This window comes from Somniosus microcephalus, chromosome 20 (genome assembly GCF_052327205.1).
Source record: "Somniosus microcephalus isolate GS21.2 chromosome 20, FLI_Smic_1.0, whole genome shotgun sequence".
Taxonomy (NCBI): domain Eukaryota; kingdom Metazoa; phylum Chordata; class Chondrichthyes; order Squaliformes; family Somniosidae; genus Somniosus; species Somniosus microcephalus.
In genome coordinates this window covers 63,917,159-63,940,889 of record NC_141006.1, presented here as the reverse complement: position 1 = coordinate 63,940,889, position 23,731 = coordinate 63,917,159, and the positions used below count along the sequence as shown (strand labels likewise).

General features: G+C 43.1%; 1 protein-coding gene across 14 annotated transcripts in view; it reads right to left on the bottom strand.

The window, feature by feature from the left end:
* Positions 1-23,731, bottom strand: part of pum1 (pumilio RNA-binding family member 1) — a 152,607-nt gene that overhangs the window by 61,770 nt on the left and 67,106 nt on the right. For 8 of the 14 annotated variants that reach the window (XM_085962842.1, XM_085962843.1, XM_085962845.1 and 5 more), the window contains one exon: positions 1,119-1,187. In XM_085962842.1, the coding sequence (XP_085818968.1) occupies positions 1,119-1,178 (60 nt within the window). In that variant the 5' untranslated portion in view covers positions 1,179-1,187. Of the gene's footprint in view, positions 1-1,118; positions 1,188-18,678; positions 18,718-23,731 lie in introns of all 14 variants that reach the window. The other 6 variants (XM_085962833.1, XM_085962832.1, XM_085962835.1 and 3 more) reach the window with 1 other exon arrangement.

The following is a 23,731-nucleotide window of genomic DNA, read 5'->3' as shown; positions in this document are numbered from 1 at the left end:
AGGGAGAGGGACGGAGTTGGTGGCCAGGGAGAGGGACGGAGTTGGTGGCCAGGGAGAGGGACGGAGTTGGTGGCCAGGGAGAGGGACGGAGTTGGTGGCCAGGGAGAGGGACGGAGTTGGTGGCCAGGGAACGGAGTTTGCGGCGTGGACCAAAAACAATAACTTCGGTCTTCCCAATATGTAGTTGGAGGAAACCTCTGCTCATCCAATACTGGGTGTCGGACAAGCAGCGTGACAAATCAGGCAGTATAGGGATCGAGAGAGGTGGTTGTGCGGTAAAGCTGGGTGTCGCTTAGCGTACATGTGAAAGTTGACATTGTCGTTTTCGATACGAAGGGGCAGCATGCAGTTGAGAAATAGGGACACACGCAACTTTCCACTCGGAGTTGCAGAATAGTTAATAGGGATGGGGCACCCCAGTTGATTTTTTTTTCCTGCTCACCAGCCCAGGGATACTGAGGCTAATTGTAGTTCCCCTACCACTACAATTAGCCAATTCAGCACACGGATACAGGCCTCCCTTATCTGTATGGTTCCTACCACACCAGGTCGTACATGCATCAAATGAACCATGGGGAAAGCTCCAACAAGCTCATTTTTTGAAGTCACTTTTTTTTTTTTTAAATACAATGACTTTGCCTTTCACGTGACTTCTGAGCTACTGGCAGCAGAGGCATTAAGTTTTATTACAAGTTCAAGAACCATGTAAAAAGACAAAAACATGACAGCTCTTTCAGTTAGCTGAGAAAAATAATTTATGTTGAAAATGAACTTGTGTGAAATCAATTTTGCAGCAAAATAGCCAGTACCACAGCAGCAGCAAACCAAAGAATGTAATAAAGTCACAAATTTCAAGCGGATCCATGTCACTAACTTATCAAAAACCTGTTGCTGAAAGCAAGAAGTTCAAGATCACTAAGAAGAAAGAAAAAGAAAAAAAAAAAAAGAAAAAAAAAAAATCGCTGCTAACGATACTTCTGTGGGACATGTTTTTCTGGGCCGAGAAACAGGAGCAGCGTGCAATGCAAAGCAAAAAAAAAACCTCCGGTAAATATGCAAGCATACAATACGTCATTGTTCTCAACCCCCCACCATTGCCGATTTTAGCACCAGCTCACCTCTCCCATACTCCGTCCTTCTAATGCCAGTGCTTGGAAGTCATGGTTCAGTTCATCCATTGACCGTACCTGAAGGAAAATAAAACCACATAATGAAAGGAATCCGGACAAAACACACAGACTTTATACACGAGAGGTTTTATATAGGGTAACTTTTTTCATTGAATGGCACCTTCATTTAAAAGCAATGCACCTGCTAGAGTAAAGGAGCATTCAAAATGGGGATTCACAACATTCTAATTTCCACTGCAATTTTTTTTTATTTTTTTTAAATATAAATTGCACTATAAAAATGCAACTTCCATTGCGGAAAAAAAATTGCTTCAGTTTCTTGGAACCAGTCAGGGAGAGTTCCAGACTGCCCAAATTCACAACTGGACAGTTGGGAAAACAATCAGAGTTCGAACCTTACTCCCTGCAGCTGATCTACTGCCAGGCCTCTGCCACTCTGAGCTAATGACCGCAGTCACACCACAGCCCGGATTTCTGGTTTGTTGCTCACTCCTGGAGATCTCTCTGGCCTCTGCTTGGTGCCTCCACAGATCATTTCCAAGACTGGAAAGTCAGCAACACAAATCAAGCATGTGTTCCCGATTATGGAGCGGTTAGCTAGTGTATTAAGAAATGATAAATGCATCAAGGCAGTAATGACTTATTTCTGGTTTCATCGAACATTGAGTGTACAGTTACCTTTTAAAATTAGTTTGCACCACAATAGTGCCACCTTGAAGTCACACCTCAAACTAAGAAAATTCAACCTTAGGAATAATGATTGTAGGATTTAGCTGTCCGACGAGAGTAAAACAGACAAGGCCGATACTGATTTACTAATTATGTGCTTGGATTAAGTAAATGAGCTTGCATTTATACAGGGCTTTTCACGACCTCGGGACATCCTAAAGCACTTTAGAGCCAATGACGTACTTTTGAAGTCTACGTAGTCACTGTTGGAAACCTGGCAGCCAAGGTCGCACAAATAGCAATTATTGACCAGATAATGTTTTAAACATTGCCCAGGACACCGGAGAAAACCACCTGCTCTTCTTCGAATAAATCTTTTATGTCCACCTGAGGGAGCAGACTGAGGTTTAATGTCTCATCAGTCGGACACAGCACCTTCGACAGTGTAGCACTCTCTCAGTGCTGCGCTAGGGAGTGTCAGCCTAGATTTTGTGCTCAAGTCTCTGGAGTGGGACTTGAACCCACAACCTGCTGACTCAGACAGGCGAGCGCTACCACTGAGCCACAGCTGACGGCTAAGTACTGTGATAGGTCCCACACTGTCTGGCACAGGAATAGCATAACCAGTACTATTCTACAGCTAAGTTGAGACAGTTTGGAATGTGACCCCGAAGCAACTTAACACAATGTGTATTTTTCTCTGATCAGCATTTTGATAGAAACAGCAAATGATATTTCTGATGCCTCATCAGAGATGAAATATGTCTGTACGTCAAAAGTCTAGAGGGATGAGTTTCAACAATGAGCTGAACGTCGTCATCTCATCCCTGGCTATTCCATGTTCTTAAATCAAAGGCAGTTTACACCTACACGTAAAGCAAGCGACTCGAAAATTAAAGTATGAAATGAAAGGCCTGCGTAGACGATAATAGAATTCACATATACTGCCAGCAGCCGGTGTGACATGTCATCAGAATGCAGCAGAAAAGGCTACCTCTTTATACGAGTGCACAATATTTAGAATTCAACAGATGGAAATAAATGCACTCCATCCACAGAGCACAGCCCTTGGGAGCCAGGCACTGCTTGCAAGTCCAGGAAGAGTGCTGTAACGACATCCATAACAAAACATAAACACAAGAAATGGAAAAGCCAGGTGCTGTAATGGAGCCTTATAATGGGGGAGGCTCGAGTGATATATATATATTTTTTAAATACTTCCAAACTGAAACCATTTATTTTCTTTGATCGGGAAAGCCTGTAGTGAAACTAGATTCAATTGTAGAAAAGGAATTTGAGTAAAATTAGATATTTAATTCTGGAGAGGTTACAAGCTGAAAACATGTTGACTTGCTCTTCCTTTTAAATTGAGTACGAGCTCTCTCACCACAGCTCGCCACCCATTTCTTTTGGGTTTTCGCACTTTATAAAGCATTTTGGAATGTTTTCTACTTTAAAGGTGTCACATAATTTGTCATTTATCTCACTGCTATTCGTGGAAATTTGCTGTGCGCAAATTGCCTGCCACATTTTTCTACAAGTGACGACAAACGTTCTCCGTTGGCTGTAATGCGCTTTGGGTTGTTCCGAGGTTGTGAAAGGGGTTTTATAAATCCAAGTTCTTTTTCTATATAGGCAAAGTTGTCCTGTTGCATTCTGGACCATCGGTATCCAAGTTTTAATATTCTGTCCCTCAGTTCGATGCCTGAAAAACTAATTTTTCTCCACTATTCCCAACTGTTGCCACAGCTTCTTTCCATTTTCTACACATTTTCAATGTCAAGAATAGGAATAGCTGCTCGTCGATCAGAGACCCTCAGCGAGTTTATCCGGTGACTGAGTCGCGTGACCAGGAAGATCCCAGGTTTGATTCCCAGTTTATCGTGGGCTGGCTAATCATGTCCATGTTCCCTGTAGGCTGCACTATGTTCTGCACAACCTGTTTATATCAATGTGCGGTCCCTTTAAATTTCTGCGCATGCGCAGTATTTTCAATGTAAACATATGTGAGCAGCCTGCGCGGGACCTAGAGTCATAGAGTCCTACAGCACAGAAAGAGGCCCTTCGGCCCATCGTGTCCACGCCAGCCATCAAGCCCTGTCTATTCTAATTCATTTTCCAGCACTTGGTCCGTAGCCTTGTATGCTATGGCGTTTCAAGTGCTCATCTAAATGCTTCTTGAATGTTGTGAGGGTCCCTGCCTCTACCACCCTTTCAGGCAGTGAGTTCCAGATTCCAACCACCCTCTGGGTGAAAAAGGTTTTCCTCAAATCCCCTCTAAACCTCCTGCCCCTTACCTTGAAACTATGCCCCCTGGTTATTGATTCCTCTGCTAAGGGGAAAAGTTCCTTTCTATCTACCCTATCTATGCCCCTCATAATTTTGTACACCTCAATCAGGTTCCCCCCTCAGCCTTCTCTGCTCTAAGGAAAACAACCCCAGCCTGTCCAGTCTCTCTACATAGCTGAAGCGCTCCAGCCCAGGTAACATCCTGGTGAATCTCCTCTGCACCCTCTCCAATGCAATCACATCCTTCCTATAGTGTGGCGACCAGAACTGCACACAATATTCCAGTTGTGGCCTAACTAGCGTTTTGTACAGCTCCATCATAACCTCCCTGCTCTTATATTCTATGCCTCGGCTAATGAAGGCAAGTATCCCATATGCCTTTTTAACCACCTTATCCACCTGTTCTGCTGCCTTCAGGGATCTATGTACATGCACACCAAGGTCCCTCTGATCCTCTGTCCTTCCTAGGGTCCTACCATTCATTGTGTATTCCCTTGCCGTGTTAGTCCTCCCAAAATGCATCACCTCACACTTTTCAGGGTTAAATTCCATTTGCCACTGTTCTGCCCATCTAACCATCCCGTTATATCGTCCTGTAGCCTGAGGCTTCCCTCCTCGCTATTTACCACCCCACCAATTTTCGTGTCATCTGCGAACTTACTGATCATACCTCCTACATTCGTATCTAAATCATTAATGTACACTACAAACAGCAAAGGACCCAGCACCGATCCCTGCGGTACGCCACTGGACACAGGCTTCCAGTCACAAAAACAACCTTCGACCATCACCCGCTGCCTCCTGCCACTAAGCCAATTTTGGATCCAATGTGCCAAATTGCCCCGGATCCCATGGGCTCTTACCTTCTTGACCAGTCTCCCATGCAGGACTTTGTCAAAAGCCTTACTGAAGTCCATGTAGAGTACATCAACTGCAGTACCCTCATCCACACACCTAGTCACCCCCTCGAAAAATTCAATCAAATTGGTTAGATTACTGTGTGGCCGCGCACACGCACAGCTCAAGAGGGAACATCGGCGGTGGTTTAATGCGTACAATTTAGCTTCAATAAAAACTTAGATTAGGGATGGGAAAATTGATCTTGGCTACAAGCATACAAGTGTGGATGTTGGAGTGAGGAACGATCAAGCTAGCTTGTGATAATCACTGTGACTGAGCAGCTTGCCAGCTCTGAAGAATAGTTTCTTGCACGAGGCACTAGAGAGCAACCAGTGCTGTAGAACCACTCCAGTTTAAGTCAGTACTTTTGGAAGGGCACGAGACGTGGAGTGTTGGGGGTGACAGCTTTATTTTCAACTTTCCTTCTTAGATCAGTAAAATGTATGCTAGATACAGAAATGGCCATTTAACTTAACGGCCGGGAGGTGGCCCGAGAGTCTACCCGCCTTTCTTCCTCCACATTCGCGGGTGACAGGAGCCTTCTCCTCTTTACCAGATCTTCCAAGCTACCCTCACCCTGCTGTACCTATCTTTTGTTCCTATATTTGTCTCACTTGCCTCTCCTTTCACCATCATCACTTTTGTCATTCAATCACTCCCGACCTCCAACTTCTCACCGACCTCTCCCTTTTGTTCTTTTCCTGTCCCTTTCTCCCTGGCTCTGTACTTGCTTAAAAACTGTCCCATCTCTGAACATCTTCCAGTTCTGATGGAAGGTCAGCGAGCTGAAACGTTAACTCGGTTTCTCTCCACAGATGCTGCCTGACCTTTGCAGAATTTTCTACGTTAAAAAATGAGCTTGGCAGAGCTGGGTCCCTCTTCCAATTTTGACTAGAGGAACAACATGACAAGATACGCATGAAAATGCAGGCCAATGATCAATGGTGACTGAAAAAACATCACACTCAGTTTTTTTAAACCATGTTTTGGAAAGCGAATTCTGCGATACCATCTAAGTTTTCACAAAAACCATAAATCAATCCTCTTGCAAATGGGAATGCATTAAATAAGTGGCCTCAGAAGAGTTGAAGCCCATTAGATTTAACTTAGGATCTGCAGCCTAGTGACAACGGAGGGACATTAGAAGGACAGGGTTGAATACAAATCTAATTTCTCCCCACCTTAATACGAGGTGATATTCAGAAAAAATATTTGCATCAACAGCCCTTGCAAATTTTATACCGAACATTAGAAAAAATTAGCATACCATATTTTTGCAAACTACAGCCAGATATAATTTGACTAAGAAAGCCAGCTGGCTGCATAATTCTTTATGGGGGATGGGGGATATATCAGTGAATATGGGGAGCAGCATATTGCTCCCAAGAGCTGGTAATGAGGCACCACCAACACAACCCAGGCTGCAAAGAGCACCCTCAACAAACACACGGTATTTTTTGATATCTTGAAAGAATCCAAACCAACGTTCCCTCTAAGCCGCGCGGCCCTCTGTTTTTCTGCTGTTAAATTCCGCGCATGAGCGAAACTGTGAATGGGCCGCACACCCAAAACAAAATTGGGGGGGGGGGGAACAAGCTCCTCTCATCAGCCATTTTCAATTGCAAACACGCCATTACATGCCACATTCTCTGTTTGTAGATGGATTAAAAAAATACTATTTTAAGTCTGTATCCATCAGATATACTCTCCACTTTTCAGATTGTTGCAGCTATACATTCAATGCAGCAATGGTGATTAGACTATACATAGAAATAACTGTTTCCATGGTACTTCAGCATGGTCTACTACATGAATTAGAATATTTCATAAGAGTTTGGACATGTCCATGCAACAGCAACTTTCTGGCTCCAGCTAAGCATGAGACCGTCATCAACTTCCGCACTCCAAATATACCACAAGATCTTATGCAACTATAGATTTACAACTGATCAAAGAACATCAGAAATAGGAGCAGTAGGCCATTTGGCCTCTCGAGCCTGCTCTGCCATTCATTAAGATCATGGCTGATCTTCTACTTCATCTCCACTTTTCTGCACTATTCCCCATATCCCTCGATTCACTTAATATCCAAAGATCTATCGATCTCTGTCTTGAATATACTGAACGACTGCGCCTCCACAGCCCTCTGGGGTAGAGAATTCCAAAGATTCACCGCCCTCTGAGTGAAGACATTTCTCCTCATCTCGGTCCTAAATGGCCGACCCCTTATGCTGAGACTGTGACCCCTGGTTCTAGATTCCCCAGCCAGGGGAAACATCCTCCCTGCATCTACCCTGTCGAGCCCTGCAAGAATTTTTTATGTTTCAATGAGATCACCTCTCATTCTTCTAAATTCGAGAGAATATAGGCCTGGTCTACTCAATCTCTCCTCATAGGACAATCCCCCCATCCCAGGAATCAGTCTGGTGAACCTTCGTTGCACCCCCTCTGTGGCAAGTATATCCTTCCTTAGGCAAGGAGACCAAAACTGTACACAATACTCCAGGTGTGGTCTCACCAGGGCCCTATATAATTGCAGTCAGATGTTTTTACTCTTATACTCAAATCCTCTTGTAATAAAGGCCAACGTACCATTTGCTTTCCTAATTGCTTGCTGTACCTGCATGTTAACTTTCAGTGATTCGTGTACAAGGACACCCAGGTCCTTCTGAACACCAACATTTCCCAATCTCTCACCATTTAAAAAATACTCTGCTTTTCTATTTTTCCTACCAAAGTGGATAACTTCACATTTCTCCACATTATATTCCATTTGCCATGTTCTTGCCCATCACTTAGCCTGTCTGAATCCCCTTGAAGCCTCCTTGCATCCTCCTCACAACTTACATTCCCACCTAGCTTTGTATCATCAGCAAACTTGGATATATTACATTTGGTCCCCTCATCCAAATCATTGATGTAGATTGTGAATAGCCATGGCCCAAGCACTGATCCTTATTTTACCCCACTAGTTACAGCCTGCCAACCCAAAAATGACCTGCTTATTCCTACTGTTTTCTGTCCGTTAACCAATCCTCAATCCACGCTAGTCTATTAGCCCCAATCCCATAAGCCCCAATTTTGTTCAATAACCTCTTGTGTGGCACCTTATCAAATGCCTTCTGAAAATCCAAATACACCACAGCCACTGGTTCCCCCTTATCTATTCTGCTAGTTACAACCTCAGAAAACTCCCAACAGATTCGTCAAACACTATTTCCCTTTCATAAATCAGTGTTGACTCTGCCCAATCCTATTATTATTTTCGAAGTGCCCTGTATCATGTCCTTAATAATAGATTCAAGCATTTTCCCTACTACTGATGTCAGGCTAACTGGTCTGTAGTTTCCCGTTTTCACTCTCCCTCCTTTCTTAAATAGTGGGGTTACATTTGCTACCTTCCAATCCACGGGAACCGTTCTAGAATTTATGGAATTTTGGAAAGTGACAACCAATGCATCCACCATCTCTATAGCCACCTCTTTCAAAACCCTAGGATGTAGGCCATCAGGTCCAGGAGATTTATCGGCTTTCAGTCCCATTAATTTCTCCAGTACTTTTTTTTTTCTTGATACGAATTTCTTTCAGTTCATCATTCTCGCTAAAGCCTTGGTTCACCACTATTTCTGGGAAGTTTTTTGCGTCTTCTTCCGTGAAGACAGACACAAAGTATTTGTTTAATTTCTCTGTCATTTCCTTATTCTCCGTTATAATTTCTCCTGCCTCAGCCTGTAAGGGGCCTACATTTATTTTCACTAATCTTTTCCTTTTTACATACCTATAGAAGGTTTGACAGTCTGTTTTTATGTCTCTCGCTAGTTTACTCTCGTATTCTATTTTCCCTTTATCAATTTCTTGGTCCTCCTTTGCTGAATTCTAAAATCCTCCCAATCCTCAGGCTTACTACTCTTTTTGGCAACATTATAAGCCTCTTCCTTTGATCTAATACTATCTTTAACTTCTCTTGTTAGCCACAGTTGGACCACTTTTCCTGTGGGGTTTTTGTGCCTTAAAGGAATGTATATTTGTTGTAAATTATGTATTAATTCTTTAAATGCTAGCCATTGCTCGTCTACCGTCATACCTTTTAATGTAGTTTCCCAATCTACATTAGCCAACTCGCCCCTCATACCTACGTAGTTTGCTTTGTTTAGATTTAAGATCCCAGTTTCAGATTTAACGAAATCACTTTCAAACTCAATATAAAATTCTATCATATGGTCACTCTTCCCTTAAGGGCCCTTTACTACAAGGTTATTAATTCACCCTTTCTCGTTGCACAATACCAGATCTAAAATAGCCTGTTCCCTAGTTGGTTCCTCAACATACTGATCTAGAAAACTATCTTGCGTACATTCCATGAATTCGTCCTCCACACTATTACTGCAAATTTGGTTTGCCCAGTCTATATGCAGATTAAAGTTCCCAATGATGACTGTATTACCCTTGTTACATGTGCCTCTAATTTCCTGATTTATACTCTGCCCTACATTACAACTACTGTTTGGGGGCCTATAAAACAACTCCCACCAATGTTTTCTGCCCCTTGCTGTTTCTTAGCTCCACCCAAACGGATTCTACTTCTTGATTTTCGAAGCCAAGATCCTTTCTCTCTATTGTTTTCTGCCATCCTTTATCAGGGCTATCCCTCCTCCTTTTCCATTTTTCCTATCTTTTCTAAAGTTAAGTATCCTGGAATCTAGAGCGTGTTCAGTGGGACTTTTGACACTTTGCCAGCCAAATGTAGGAAGAGCAAAGTGGCAATGTTTCATTTCAGCAGCATACCCGAGAATGAAACGCTCTCCACTAAGAAAATCAGCGCACGAGCGTCACTCAATGCACAGACTAATAGGTTCTGACCGCAATGCCTTTCGGTAGGAGTATGAAATTATTTGGAGTGCAAGAAAATATACACCGTGACTGATGTCAGTGGTGGCATTTTGGGCACAGAGTATCCACAAGGTCACATGCAATGCATTCAGGTGCAAAGCACCCGACCTGGGAGTGCTTGATGCCGATGCCAACAGCCATTATCAGAGGGGCTCCTATATTAGATATTAAGCGAGTTGTGGCTGTTGGAGGCCAGTCATTACAGCCCCCAGTACATACTGCCCAAGTTCCTCAGGGAAATGCCTTCGCCCCAACTGCTTTCAGCTGCTTCATCAATGACCTCAGTCACAAGGTCTGGAATGGGGCTGAACGCTGACAATTCCAGTGTTCAGTTCCATTCACAACTCCTTCAATAATGAAGCAGCCAGTGCCAGCCTACAGTAGCACCTTGACAACGTGCAGGATGGGCTGACACATGGCAGGTAACATTCGCCACGCAAGTGCTGGGTAATTACTATTTTGAACAAGAGACAGCCCATCCTCTTCACTGTCAAGGATAGTAAGATGTAGTAGCAGAGCACTTGGAAAACAATGATTGTCCGATCCTAAGTCAACATGGATTTACAAAAGTTAAATCGTGCTTGACTAATCTACTGGAATTTTTTGAGGATGTAACTGGTAGAATAGATAAGGGAGAACCAGTGGATGTGGTGTAATTGGACTTTCAGAAGGCTTTCAATAAGGTTCCGCATACTGATTGGCAGACAGAAAGCAAAGAGTTGGAATAAACGGGTCTTTTTCCGAGTGGCAGGCAGTGACTATTGGGGTACCGCAGGGTTCGGTGCTAGGACCCCAGCTATTTCACAATATATATTAATGATCTAGACAAGGGAACTAGATGTAATATCTCCCAAGTTTGCAGACGACACAAAGCTGGGTGGGTGTGTGTGCTGTGAGGAGGATGCAGAGAAACTCCAGTATGATTTGGACAGGTTGGGTGATTGGGCAGATGCATGGCAGATCTGCCCAATGTGAATAAATGCAAGGTTATCCACTTTGGTGGCAAAAACAGGAAGGCAGATTATTATCTGAACGGCAATAGATTGGGAGAAGGGGAAGTGCAACGAGACCTGGGTGTCCTTGTGCACCAGTCGCTGAAGGTAAGCATGCAGGTGCAGCAAGCGGTTAAGGCGGCAAATGGTATGTTGGCCTTCGTAGCGAGAGGGTTCAAGTACAGGAGCAAGGATGTCTTGCTGCAGTTGTACAGGGCCTTGGTGAGACCACATCTTGAGTATTGTGTGCAGTTTTGGTCGCCTTATCTGAGGAAGGATGTTCTTGCAGTCTAAAGATGAGGGGTAAGCCATTTAGGACAGAGATGAGGAGGAATTTCTTCACCCAGAGTGGTGAACCTGTGGAATTCTCTACCACAGAAGGCAGTTGAGGCCAATTCATTAAATATATTCAAGAAGGAGTTAGATATATTTCTTAAGGCTATGGGGAGAAGGCAGGGACAGGGTACTGAGTTTGGATGATCAGCCATGATCTCACTGAATGGCGGAGCAGGCTCGAGGGGCCGAATGGCCTACTCCTGCTCCTATCTTCGATGTTTCTATGATACCTCCAGCACCATCTTGGCAGTCATCATAGACCAGAAGCTGAACTGGTCCTGCCGTAGCAACACCATGGCTGTAAAGCAGGATAGAGGCGAGGTACATGGCGATGACTAGCTCAACACCTGACCCCTCGATGCTTCTCCATCTACAAGGCTCAAGTCAGAGTGTGATAAAACACTCATCACTTGCCTGGATAGGTGCAGCTGCAACACTCAAGAAGCTCAACAGAATCCAGGACAGAGCAGTTCGCTTAACTAGTGCTTCTGTCTCTGGAATCAATAGCCATCCTCTCCAGCACGAGTGCACGGTCACTGCAATATATATAAATAAATAAATAAATAATCTACAGGATACACTGCAGCAGCTCGCTGTGCTTGCTTTGAGAAGTGGTTAAGGCGAAGAGCGTAGATGCATTTAAGGGGACGCTAGTTAAGTACATGAGGGAGAAAGGAATTGAAGGATATGTTGATAGGGTTAGGAGAGGTGGGACGAGGCGCGTGTGGAGCATAAACACTGGCACCAGTTGAGCTGAATGGCTTGTTCCTGTGCTGTAAATTCTGTGCAACATTGACAGCACCTCCGCCCCGGCGACCTCTTATGCCAAAGCAACGACGTCAGGCAAACACCATCACATGCAAGTTCCCCTCCAAGTCACACACAATCCTGACTTGGACAGAAATTGTCGTTCCTTCGGCGACGCTGCATCAGTCCCCTGGAATTCCCTATTTAACATCATTGTGGGAGCACCACCACCACAAAGACTGTATTGGTTCATTGAGCAGACCCAACAGCACCTTCCTGGGCAATAAATGCAGCCTCGCCAGTGTTGCCCACATAGAGAATTAAAAAGTTAAAGAAAAATACCATAAAAGGACACAAACCAACCTCAAATGGACAAAAAGCTTATTAATTAAAACCAAAACACTAAATCAACCAGAAAGCTATTAAAACCCAAATAGGAACATTATTAGCTACTCTCACAGGGAAGACAGCAAGACAAAGCGGAAAGGTAAGCAACATGGGGTGGGGAAGAAGCAATCAACAAGACTAGATACGAAAACTCGTGCCGGTGAGGTGCAAAGCTGAGCAACTGAAGTTGTCCGGTCAGAGCTCGAAATCAAACCAGTGCGACTGGGAAGGGGGCAGAATTGATCCTGAGCACATGCTGAAGTAGTAGAGTTCAGACAACCAGGTCTGGCTGAATAAAAGCCTCTCCATAAACCACACTGTTCTAGCAGTCATGCTGCATTCAATCACCGGCGCTGTGAACAGGTACAACATTAAGACCTGACCCAGCAAGAATAGGGAGATGGAAAAACAGCTCTACCCAAGAACTGCCCTACTGTTCCAAGATATGTGGAACAAAGTGGTTATATATATCCTGCATATATAACGCATTCCCAAATCCTCACTTTATGAAGCTTAATAGATGTAAAATATATTCCACTCAGAGGCTTAAACATAAATTGGTGGAAATAGCTTTCACCTTCTGAAGTTGAGAACAGCAATGCCAAGAGCAAAATTCCAGAGAATTGAGGGTACCACCTCTCGATTCACTCCAAACCCTGATATTAAACAAGGCTTTGAAAAGTTTGTCTCTAATAATAGCTCTAGAGTGGTAGATTCAAAATAACACTTGTTTTATTTCGTTGCATGTTACCAGTGAACAGTATATATATTGGACCAAAACCCAACCATGTCAATGTTTCAGCTAGCACACATGTACAGGTTCTTCACTTCTACTCAATATCTGCCTCTAGAATCATACACAAATTACGACACAGAAAGAGGTCATTTGGCCCATTGTGTCCGTGCTGGTCGGAAAAAAGCTACCCAGCCTAATCCCACTTTCCAGCTCTTGGTCCGTAGCCCTGTAGGTTCACTTCAAGTGCACATCCAAGTACTTTTTAAATGTGATGAGGGTTTCTGCCTCTACCACCCTTTCGGGCAGTGAGTTCCAGACCCTCGCCACCCTCTGGGTGACAAAATGTTTCCTCATCTCCCCTCTAATCCTTCTACCAGCTATTTTAAATCTGTGCCCCCTGGTTCTTGACCCCGCTGTTAAGGGAAATAGGTCCTTCCTATCCACGCTATCTAGGCCTTGTTAGCAAGATAAATGCCTTAAACAAGCACAGGTATAGTAAACTCTGCAAGGAAACAAACCATTACTTTAGGACTAGTTAAGTGGAAACCATTCCTTCAGCTCTAACATCACCATCTTCATTACCTTCTCACTTACATCACTGTGATCACACTCAGTATGTCTACTGAATAACAGTAATTAAAGGGGTTTAAGGCTTATGTATAAATATCTGCCAGGAAGCTAACGGCAGTGAATCAATCACAGTATTCTCTCTGACATTGCTATATGGCTCCATCTTTGCTCATGCAGTTTATCTCATCATTTCACTGTCTTGTACCTCACTGTCAGCCAGCAGTTGTCATACTGCATCAGTCAAGAACTGCACCAGTCAAGGTTTCAACTGAAAAGGTAGCTCTCAAATGAGCATAAGTCCGAGCAAACTGTGCTCAGCCCCGGTGAAGTATCCTGTATCAACTGTCCCGAGTATCCTGTATCAACTGTCCCGAGAGAAAAGTTTGCATTCAACGGGAGCTAACTGGTGATTCTGTCGCAAGATATTGACTTGGAACAGGACATAGACAACCTTTGTGTTTTACTTAGGATTTTCCGATCAGCATTTGCTATACAGTACACACATTACATCATAAAGTTAATGCTATTTAAGTGTCGGTAGAGAAAGTGATACCAGAAACGTGGTCACAACAGCTCCTGGGCACAGATGTTATTGAAGTTATTTTCACTTCCTGCACCTTCCCATAATAACCCACGAAGCACCACATGGGCAAGCTCTTGGGTTACCTCCTAACCTCTCTCCTGATTGAACACGTTACACACCAACAGCAATGCCACTCACTAGTTGTAGTTCCCAGGATCGCCCACAACCTAGCCACTTGTGTATGTTATGGTAGTCAGTGAACCTTCCCTAGACCACCGAACTCGTGTCTTTGTGGCACACACAGGTGTGTACTGTTGCGTCTCAACAGTTATTTATAAAGTTTATAAATCCACGTTCACATCAATTTACATGTCCCAAGTTACTGATAACACATTTTGGTGCTCTGAATTAGGATTTATCCATGAATGAGAGAACAGCAACAAAACAATCCTCCAGATCCACAAACCAAAGTCAAACCACCAAATAACTGAAGTGCGAACAGGACGGAGTTGCCTGGGCTTTGCAGGCTGAACTTCCAGGACTCGGGCAGCATGCGGCCCCATGACCGGAAGCTGGCCATCCCTGTACTAAGCCATGCACACTGTATACTATGAATGTAACCTGGATCAATGTGTTGTAACCAGATAAAGAATTACAATACAAAAACATTCTCTTCATCTATCAATATTGGTTGCTCACAACAATGTACTGATTCAACAATGTATTGTGGCAAAGGCAGCAAATACCATGGAACACAAGTTGAACATTAGGAACATAGAGCAAAAAGTGAATTTGGGCAAGAGTTTAGAACAAGTCATCAGCGAAGGCTGTTGGAAGTAGATGAATTCCAGAGATAACTGGAGAGAAGGGATTGACTGGTGCAGACATGCGGGGCTGACCTCTGCAAAAGGGACATGTTTGTCTAGGAGTTAGCCCTTTCCCTGTTCCTAAAAATCCTTTATGTACTTAAAATAACGACGGGGAGCAAATTCTGAGAAAACCTGATCACATTGATGGAAATGGAAAACTGGTTCACTAAACACAAACAATCATGCAGACGAGTTTCACAATTTCCAAAGGGAAAAAAAGATTTATTTTTAGTATTTCAAGTTTCTTACTTTTCAAAATCCACTGACAGTTCAACAGTTCCCATTTTCTTACCTAGTTTGCTTTTAACTGCAGTGTCTGTGAATTCACCAGGCACTAATATTATGCCGTCGCCTGCATGTGGACCAAATCCACTCGGTCCACCAACTCAAAGGAGTGCTTATGTTACATGTATACAGGTATTGTTTAACTTACTCCCATCCTTCAGTTTTCAAGTGTGAACATGCAACTCAAAAACTTCCACATGGATTTAATAACTTACATAATTCTTATTCTAGAGTGAAAATACCCAATTGTTTATGATGTCACAAGTACTCACTGAAATGTCACAGTCGCTTCCTCATATCATAAAGCACCTTAACTGCTTTCACAGCACCTTAAAAGGTACAACCATGCCTGGGCTTACGTGTTGGTTGTTGATTATGCCACTAATAATCTTTAAACATAATCATATAAAAAATAACAGTCTCCATATTCCAGCACAATGACACTCCAGGTATTGGAGCACAAATATCAGCCAGATTCACTCCCCACGCCACTCAGTTTCTGAAATGAGATGTGCCAAGTGGAGTCTGCAGCATCACGAATGGGGAGGGGACAGAGCAGAGAAATCAGATACCCTGCCTTACTGGTACCTCACACACAATGTCCTGGCATTGTCTTCATCGACTTAGCTGCGAGCCATGGCGTCTTGGCGCCCACAGATAAAGTTTAACTCGGTGTTCCCATTAATCTGTCTCAAGTTCCAGATGCTATTGGTATTCTGATTTTGCTTACTTTACCATTGCGACACCAGTGTTAAGAACAGGCCCTTTCCAAACTTACAGGTTCATCAGATTGAATCAAGGAAACCAGCAATTATGAAACAGAAGCACAAACAGTAATGAACTGCCTGGTCTTTGTGAGTTGGATTGGCAGGGCTCTCACAGTAGCAATTGGCTCACAGGCCGTAGTCTACTTACTCCTGTCCAAGCAGCTGGTCATAACAGATACTGAAGTAGTCCTGGAGCAGGCCGCCTGCCACTTACCAGGAGACTTGAGGGCACATCAAACTCTAACTGAACAGAAGGAAGCTTCAGCACCACGTAATCGGTACCACGCTGCTTTCCAAGTCATGCTCTGCAACACCACTTTGCAGGAGATGGGAATACTGACACCTCTGTCTATCTGGATTACTCTCAATGCAACACGCAAAACTGTTCTCTAAAGTTATAATGGAGCAGATATTCTCCCACTAAAGTCTTTGTCATTGTACTTTTTGTGGTGGGTGTTTCCCCCCCATGAATTTGAACATTACCCAATCTGATGTGCGCATGCAGGGATGAGCAACGAAAACTCAGCTTCAAGTGGGCCGATCAACTCTGCCTATCCCAGGCCAACAGAGGATTCTTTTGACCCCCATTTGATAAACCAGGGCTGAATGGGCATTAAAAACTACAGCATATATTCACAATAATAGGCTAAGTTCATTGAAAACTGCAGTAAAGCCTGGTTATCTTCAACCGCTAGGGTCGATAAAACATTGTTTGCAATCAAATTTGATTAGACTGTGTAGAGTGTAAAGTGAAAAACTTGGATTTATATGCAGCAAGCCATCCAGGACAATACAAAGATACAAATTAGGATTAAAAACTCTTCTCTCAAGGTACGAGAATTAAGGTTCCCGCCCAAAAAAGAAACATTCACAAATTCAGATTTAATGTAAATTATATACGTTCATGCACATTTCTATAGGCTTGCGCACATTTATAATCAGCAATCCTTTTCAAATGTGCAATATTTATACTGATGTCATTCAGTATCACATCAGAAACACTGAATATAGACACCATCTGGCGTCACCCTGGGGCCAGGAGTAGAGGTTCCACAAAATGGCATCTGAAGCAATGCAGGAGTTAATGGAGGCCTGCTGGGTGGAGGTACTGTATGGCTGTAATGAGAACTTGTGGTTTTACATCATTTTTGCAGGGCTTACAGTGTTATGTGCAAATAAATAGTCTGTTGCATAAAACACATTTTTGCTGGATTTGTTGTTTTTTAAAACCATCTTTTATCACAGGTTTGATTTGCAAAGTAAGCTTTAATCCTTGCTTTAGTCCCCATTATTGGATTTAAGTTAATGGAAAACAAATGTCTTCTAAGCTCATTTTCTAGATTACTGGCATCTTTTAATAAATCACCTATTTTATCCTGAAGTTTGGCAGCTAAAGGTCAATTCTTCATGACCAACAATTAATTGAGGTTTGCTGTCAGGAACAGTCATTACTTACAGCAAATATCCTCCTAATTACACCGTTTAACACTCAGCAAGTCTCCATCTTCATCTCGTTGATTTTTCCAATCAAACCCCAACAGTTAAAACTCGTTTTAAGATTTCTCAGCCACATCCCAAAATCTTTTTATACTCAGCAAACAACTCGAGAAACTCCTTCAGAGTTTTCAGATCCTGCGATAATAACGGCATTGTAGAAGCTGTATTTGTAACCAAAAAAAAAGCTTGTTTCTACACATTCTGGTTTATATTATAAGACTGTTGGAAACCCTCAAAAGCTTCAGTGCCAACATTTCTGTGCCATTTTACTTTTGTTTATACTGGCTGTGATCTTGTTCCCCTACAGTCAGCACTAAAGCGACCAGAATAAAGTTCAAAAGCTTTGAAATGTAAAGAGAAGGGAGCCGGCTGATCAGTAATGAAAGAGAGAAAACATAGGATTGTGCTTCAGGTGTAACGTTGCATGGCAATAGATAACACGCAAACCGTTAACCCGCCTTTTGCTCTCCAAGGTGCAAATTGATCTGCTGTGCACTGCTTGCATTTTCTGGTTCTATATCAGATTTCCAGCATTCAATGGCTCTGGAGCTGAATCGCTATGCATCGACTGTGGCACTGCTGTCGCGTATAAAACCGAGGCCAGGCTGCACTCCCATGCTGCTCTGTCTGCTGCTATGTCTATTCTCACTCTATTGTCCCTACATGCCGTTACTTTTGTCCAGTTCATTTTCCCGGCATACCAGAAGTGTAAAAATCACTGGCAAATGCTCTACCAAAACAGCACGACTAGAGGGTCCGTATTGCCACAGTAAGACCAGTAAGGATGCAGGATTGCGTTAATTCCAATGTACCGTTCAGTGCTACACAACTCCCCATTGCACCTGGAAAAGTGAGCTGCATTAACTGATTTCGGGGCGGGTTATAAGCCAGTGTAAGAGCTGAATGCACATCGCACGAATGCTCCAAACTCAAAGCACCACCTATCTGTGAAACGTCCCCATTTACACTCGGCACGATACAAGGGTGAATTTACCAACAGAATGGGGAAGGAAAACAAGCATGGCCATGAGCAAAATACAACCACTACCTGCCCACAACAGGCCCTGGAGCGCAGTGTTGGTGGTACTTGCCTTTAATTGGGCTCCTCTTCGCACCATTGTAAAATGGAACTAGAAAAAAAGTAAAAAATGCATTTTGAAAAACTGCCTAAGCTCAGGGCATGATAGATGCGTGCACAAGCATGCTGGTAAATGCAGAGTGTAAAAGATACTCTTCAGCTCGATTTCACGATGCTGCGAATAGGGCCAGAGTAAAGCTATGTGCAACTGGGGAGGGCTCGAGAAACAACAGCTACATGCTGGCCAGTTTTTTTTTCCTGCTGTGTATACTGCCCGGTAAGAAATGGTGGGTTCACCAGCAGGTGGTGCCCCCAATCAGAGCAAGAAGCAGAGAGGCAGGCAACAGTGTTTGACCAACCCAAACGCAGGATCACTGCTAACCAGCACCCTGTGCGCCACATGTTTTGCATTTAATATAAATCGGAAAGGGGAGTTTATTTATCCTGAACTCAACTAATAATGTTTACCATTCCAAATGATACTTCTCTTTTATCACTATTTCCCTTCTCGCTACATCCTCAAAAATCAACATCAATCACACCGGAACTCAATCCGAGAACCGTAAAACTTGTAGCATCTAAACTTCTGCCTGCAATCTACAAGATTTTAAACGCCAAGCTTGAAGTCCTCCAACGGCTACTTGCTGATTTACTTCATTTCCTCCTGTAGTCTTTTCAATCTTGGCATTACCCTGTAAAAGGGACTTTGGCCCTACACCTTGGGTTGTCAATTTAAAAGAAGCAGGCTATGAATGAAGTGCTTCATGCAAAGCTGAAGCTAGAAGACCAAGACGCCCGTTATTCTATTATGGTCATTTTTACTCCCTTCCACGGCTTGGTTCATAAGTCACCAAAGTCGTTCCTGCAATTAGGTCACTAGCACAAAGGCAAAATGGTCTAGAATGTTCTCACAGTTCAGTTAGAGCGGGAAACAATTACATCACAATTTATTAAGATTGTGCTATCTTTTAAAATATCTAATATTGCATTAAAATGTTCCAGATTGCATCTGAGCGCCAAACTGTCTAAGATAAAGCATACATGCAAACTTTTTTGTTTATATTGTTTAGGTGATGACCTTCCCTTAAGTTCCCCCCACCACGTATCCATGCTCCTCAATCTCCCCCAACTTTGTATGTGTTCAGATTTGTCACAGGCATAGTTAAGTCAAGATGCCTCTTAGGAATTATTCTCAGCACATCTGGTCCCACCATTACTTAACTAACCAGTACTTATTCAACCCAAGTTTTGGAGAACAAAATCTACAATAGTACAGTAGAGTGTTTTTCCACAACAGATGTAGATACAAGGCAAAAATGTTGCATGGCCACCAATACAATTTTCTGAAATCCTTGTGACAGCATTGGATACACAGAATGAGTGACGATTTCCTCTCTACTCACAAGATTGGGAACTCCCTATGTAGCAGTCAACAGTGCAGTTTGTTGGACTTCCACTGGGGCAGTGTTTACCACACAGCCTCAATCTTTTCTGATATGTGGGCAGACAAAGCTGAAACTGCCCAATAAGACAGACACCCAACAGGATGAGTGTTTCCAGCATTAACAATCCCTCAATAGCTTGTTTGGTAAAGGAACTGCCTGGGCCACACAGATCGAGAAGGTGCCAAGTACAAGCCCTGGTCTCTGCTGATATCACTACAATTAGCCTGAACAGCCATGGGCCAGCGAGATAAAACAAGAATCAGATCAGGGATCCCACTTTTAATCCACATTTACCAGATCCTGCTGGAAAGGGTGGAACTGAAGTAGGGACAAGTCCGGGCTTGTCAGTGATGCCTCCCACAGTGGCATAGCCTATCCATACTTACTTGCTAGCCTCACACGTGAAGAATGGTGGCCAGCAAAAACACACGAGCCTGAAAAAGGGCATTGTAGGCCATTTTCATTGTTAACAAGCTGCAGTATTTTATTCACTGAAGTCTAACTTGGAACAGACTGGGCATTCACATGTAGTGGGTGCCCATAAAACGGGCATAAATAACAAGGACAATGAATTACTCTGACTGCTCAGAATAAAATCTACCACCTCAACCTCAGAACGTGGGCCGCTGACGCTGGCTATTTGGATCAAGTTAGTATAAACTTCAGCTCAAGAAACTCTCCAGTCCTGTTATTTTCTGCTGGAGAGGAAAACCAACATTCTGATTCAAACTGAATGCAGTCTCGGCTAGGGTGCCAAGCGTACTCAAGTCATCTATGGCAAGGTACCTGTACCAACACTCTTATCTGATTTTCACTGGTATCCAGCTTGACATTCAGTCAATATCTCTGCTGAAGCAAACATTAGCAAAGAAACAGTAAATGTTTTGGTATATATTGATGTATATAAAAGACCTAATTTATGGCCGGGAAAACATTATGATTTGCCTGCATTTTTTTTCTGTAATTCTGGAAAGAAGAAATGATTTGATCCGAAGAGCAACCCAATTTCATCAAATGGATTACAACCACAATACTTCAGGGTGAACAGAAATGATCTGAACGTAAAAATGTCTGATTGCAATTGATAAACAAGAACATTTTATCTCCCAATTACTGTTAAAGGAGACATAAAAGTCATCTTATGACTTCTTAAGCATAGGGTAAACAGGGAGGGGACCTGCATAGCAAATCTTGCCAGTAACAAATCTTCGTGATTTTTTTTTAAATGAGTAAGATTTAATAGCAGTCACACACAGCTTCTTTTCAAGCATTATCTCTCTCATACTTCACTTATACCACAGGTATTGCTTTGACACCTGTACATCCACAAAGAGCAGTGAGAGTGGGTAGCAAGGACCTAAGCAAAGTGAAGCTCTAAACATGTAAACACTTGTACAAACAGCTGCGCACTGGCGATCCAATGTCAGTGATTTCTTCCACTTTTTCCAATGACTTACGCTCCTCCATGTTGCCCCAAGGAGCTAATGCCTTTAAGGGGGCTGTTCTATGGGAGCTGAACGCCCTCTGGTACCTCACGCAGAAATCTATACTGTGTAGGCAGGCTGTTCAACGACAGGGGCATCACACATCACAGCCAACTCAGAGTTGGACTTCATCCAATGCCTACACCCACACACGCGCGCGCACTTCCAACAGTGGTTGCTGAACAGTAAACAGCAGGACCCGGGCCAATTTTCCATTTTCTTCTTCCTACCCCACGTGTGCAGAGGCCAATTGTGGTGACCCTACCACCAGACTCGGCCAACTCAGCACAGATCAGGGATTGAATTCAGGACCTTCCTGGTGTGCACTCAGGTGCTCAGTGCTTTCACCAACTAAGACTTCAGGAAAAGCCAGGCTGGTGATTGTGTGTCAGTAAACAACAGGTTGCCCTCTCGACGACTCTTCAACCCTAGATGGGGCGTACCTATGGGGCTAACGGCCAGCTGAGGAACACTTCCAGCTTCTCTGTGAATAAAGACAGCTCTTTGTCCAGTGATGTCTATGCATGCATTCAATCCCAATGCTGATGAAGAAAACCGGAAAGACTCATTCTGTAGGCAATTGACACCATTAGTGACAGTCCGACTGGAGTAAATCTACTCATCAGATAATGGGCATTTTTATAGTGTTCTTCAGCCGCTGGCTCCCTCAACTGACTAACACAATGTGATCTGCTAAATTTCTCTTTGTATCGGTGGCATTGGTGACACGTTTACCACAGTATCTCATGGAACAATGTACCCAGGGCCTCTCAAGAGTTGTTTCCTTTGAAGGCAATCAACAGCAGTGCACACAGGAAAAAAAGCTAGGTGACTTAATCATCAGAATGCACCTGGCATCTTCCACAAGTTCCTAACTATGGGCAGCGTGTTATCAGAGAGAAGCCCAAATTCCTCATCAGTAACTTCAATGATCAATGGACTGCTTGACTGAAACAACTAGTTAAGGCAGCTCTGATCAGGATTACTTGCCAGTGACCTGGATAGAATTAAAGCAGCAAATATTAAAAATGCAACAGATTACAAGGTAATTGGTAAATGCTTGCTCGCAGTTTTCACTGATCTTACACTGGACTGGGACGTACTCCAATCCATTGGTGCAACCGCCAGATAGCTATTCAGTCATTCCCTTTGGCATAAAAATGTTAGTTATTAATATGCAGCTTAAGAATTGTTTGTCAGGTCTTCCTTGATGGCTCAATTGGTAAAGCTAACGTGTAATGAAGGCGCACTGACCGGGTAAATTCAATTGTAAGTTTTCGATCTGCACGCGCACAGAGTTTCCAAAGGAATATTAAATGCTGTCCAAACATAAATGAGTGGCTTCCTTCATCAACATTAGATCGGTTTTATCTGGCTCAGATCCTGCTGCAAGACCTCACAGCACAGCACACAAGATATTATTATACTGAATGTGAAGTATTACGCCCGCTCGGAGTCTGCAAGCAGCACCCGGGTTCTCAGCATTTACAGCTTCATTTCAATGTAAAACAATGTATTTGTAACTTGAAATTAGTTGCCATAATGTGCATGTGGAGGACTTGACCATTATTCATTCATCTGTACTAATACCCAAACAAACAGCAACATTTTAAGCCCAGGGGTCTGTTGCAGACACAATCTACCTGCGGCCGGCACCGAATGAAAAAATCCACACTAGCCTTTCTTTTGCAAAAAAAAAAATCAGTGGAACTGTCATTGCCATATCTCGGTTATTCACTGCAGCCAGCTCTCATCTGGTGCAGCCACAGGCACAAGCAAATTAAAATCTGAGGCTGTTTGATGATATAAAGCAAATGGGAAATCAGAGCATTCTTCTTCACCTGCTTTTCTCAATCAGATGGAAAAACATTAAGCAAACTTTTCATGATACAGTACATCTATTCTGGAAAAAACAACCATTGCCAGCATTTACACAATTTAGACAAGTCTACCGAAGTAAAAGTCTCGGGTATTGCATGCCATATATTAAATCTATCGAAAAAAAATCAAATCAAGTTTTTCTCATTGGCTCAAATAACCAACTTAAGCATACTGCTTTGCTAAAGTTTATTTTAAAGGCAGCAATTTCAAACAATCACTACATCTTTTTTTTGCGCTTCCTGCCACCACTTACTTC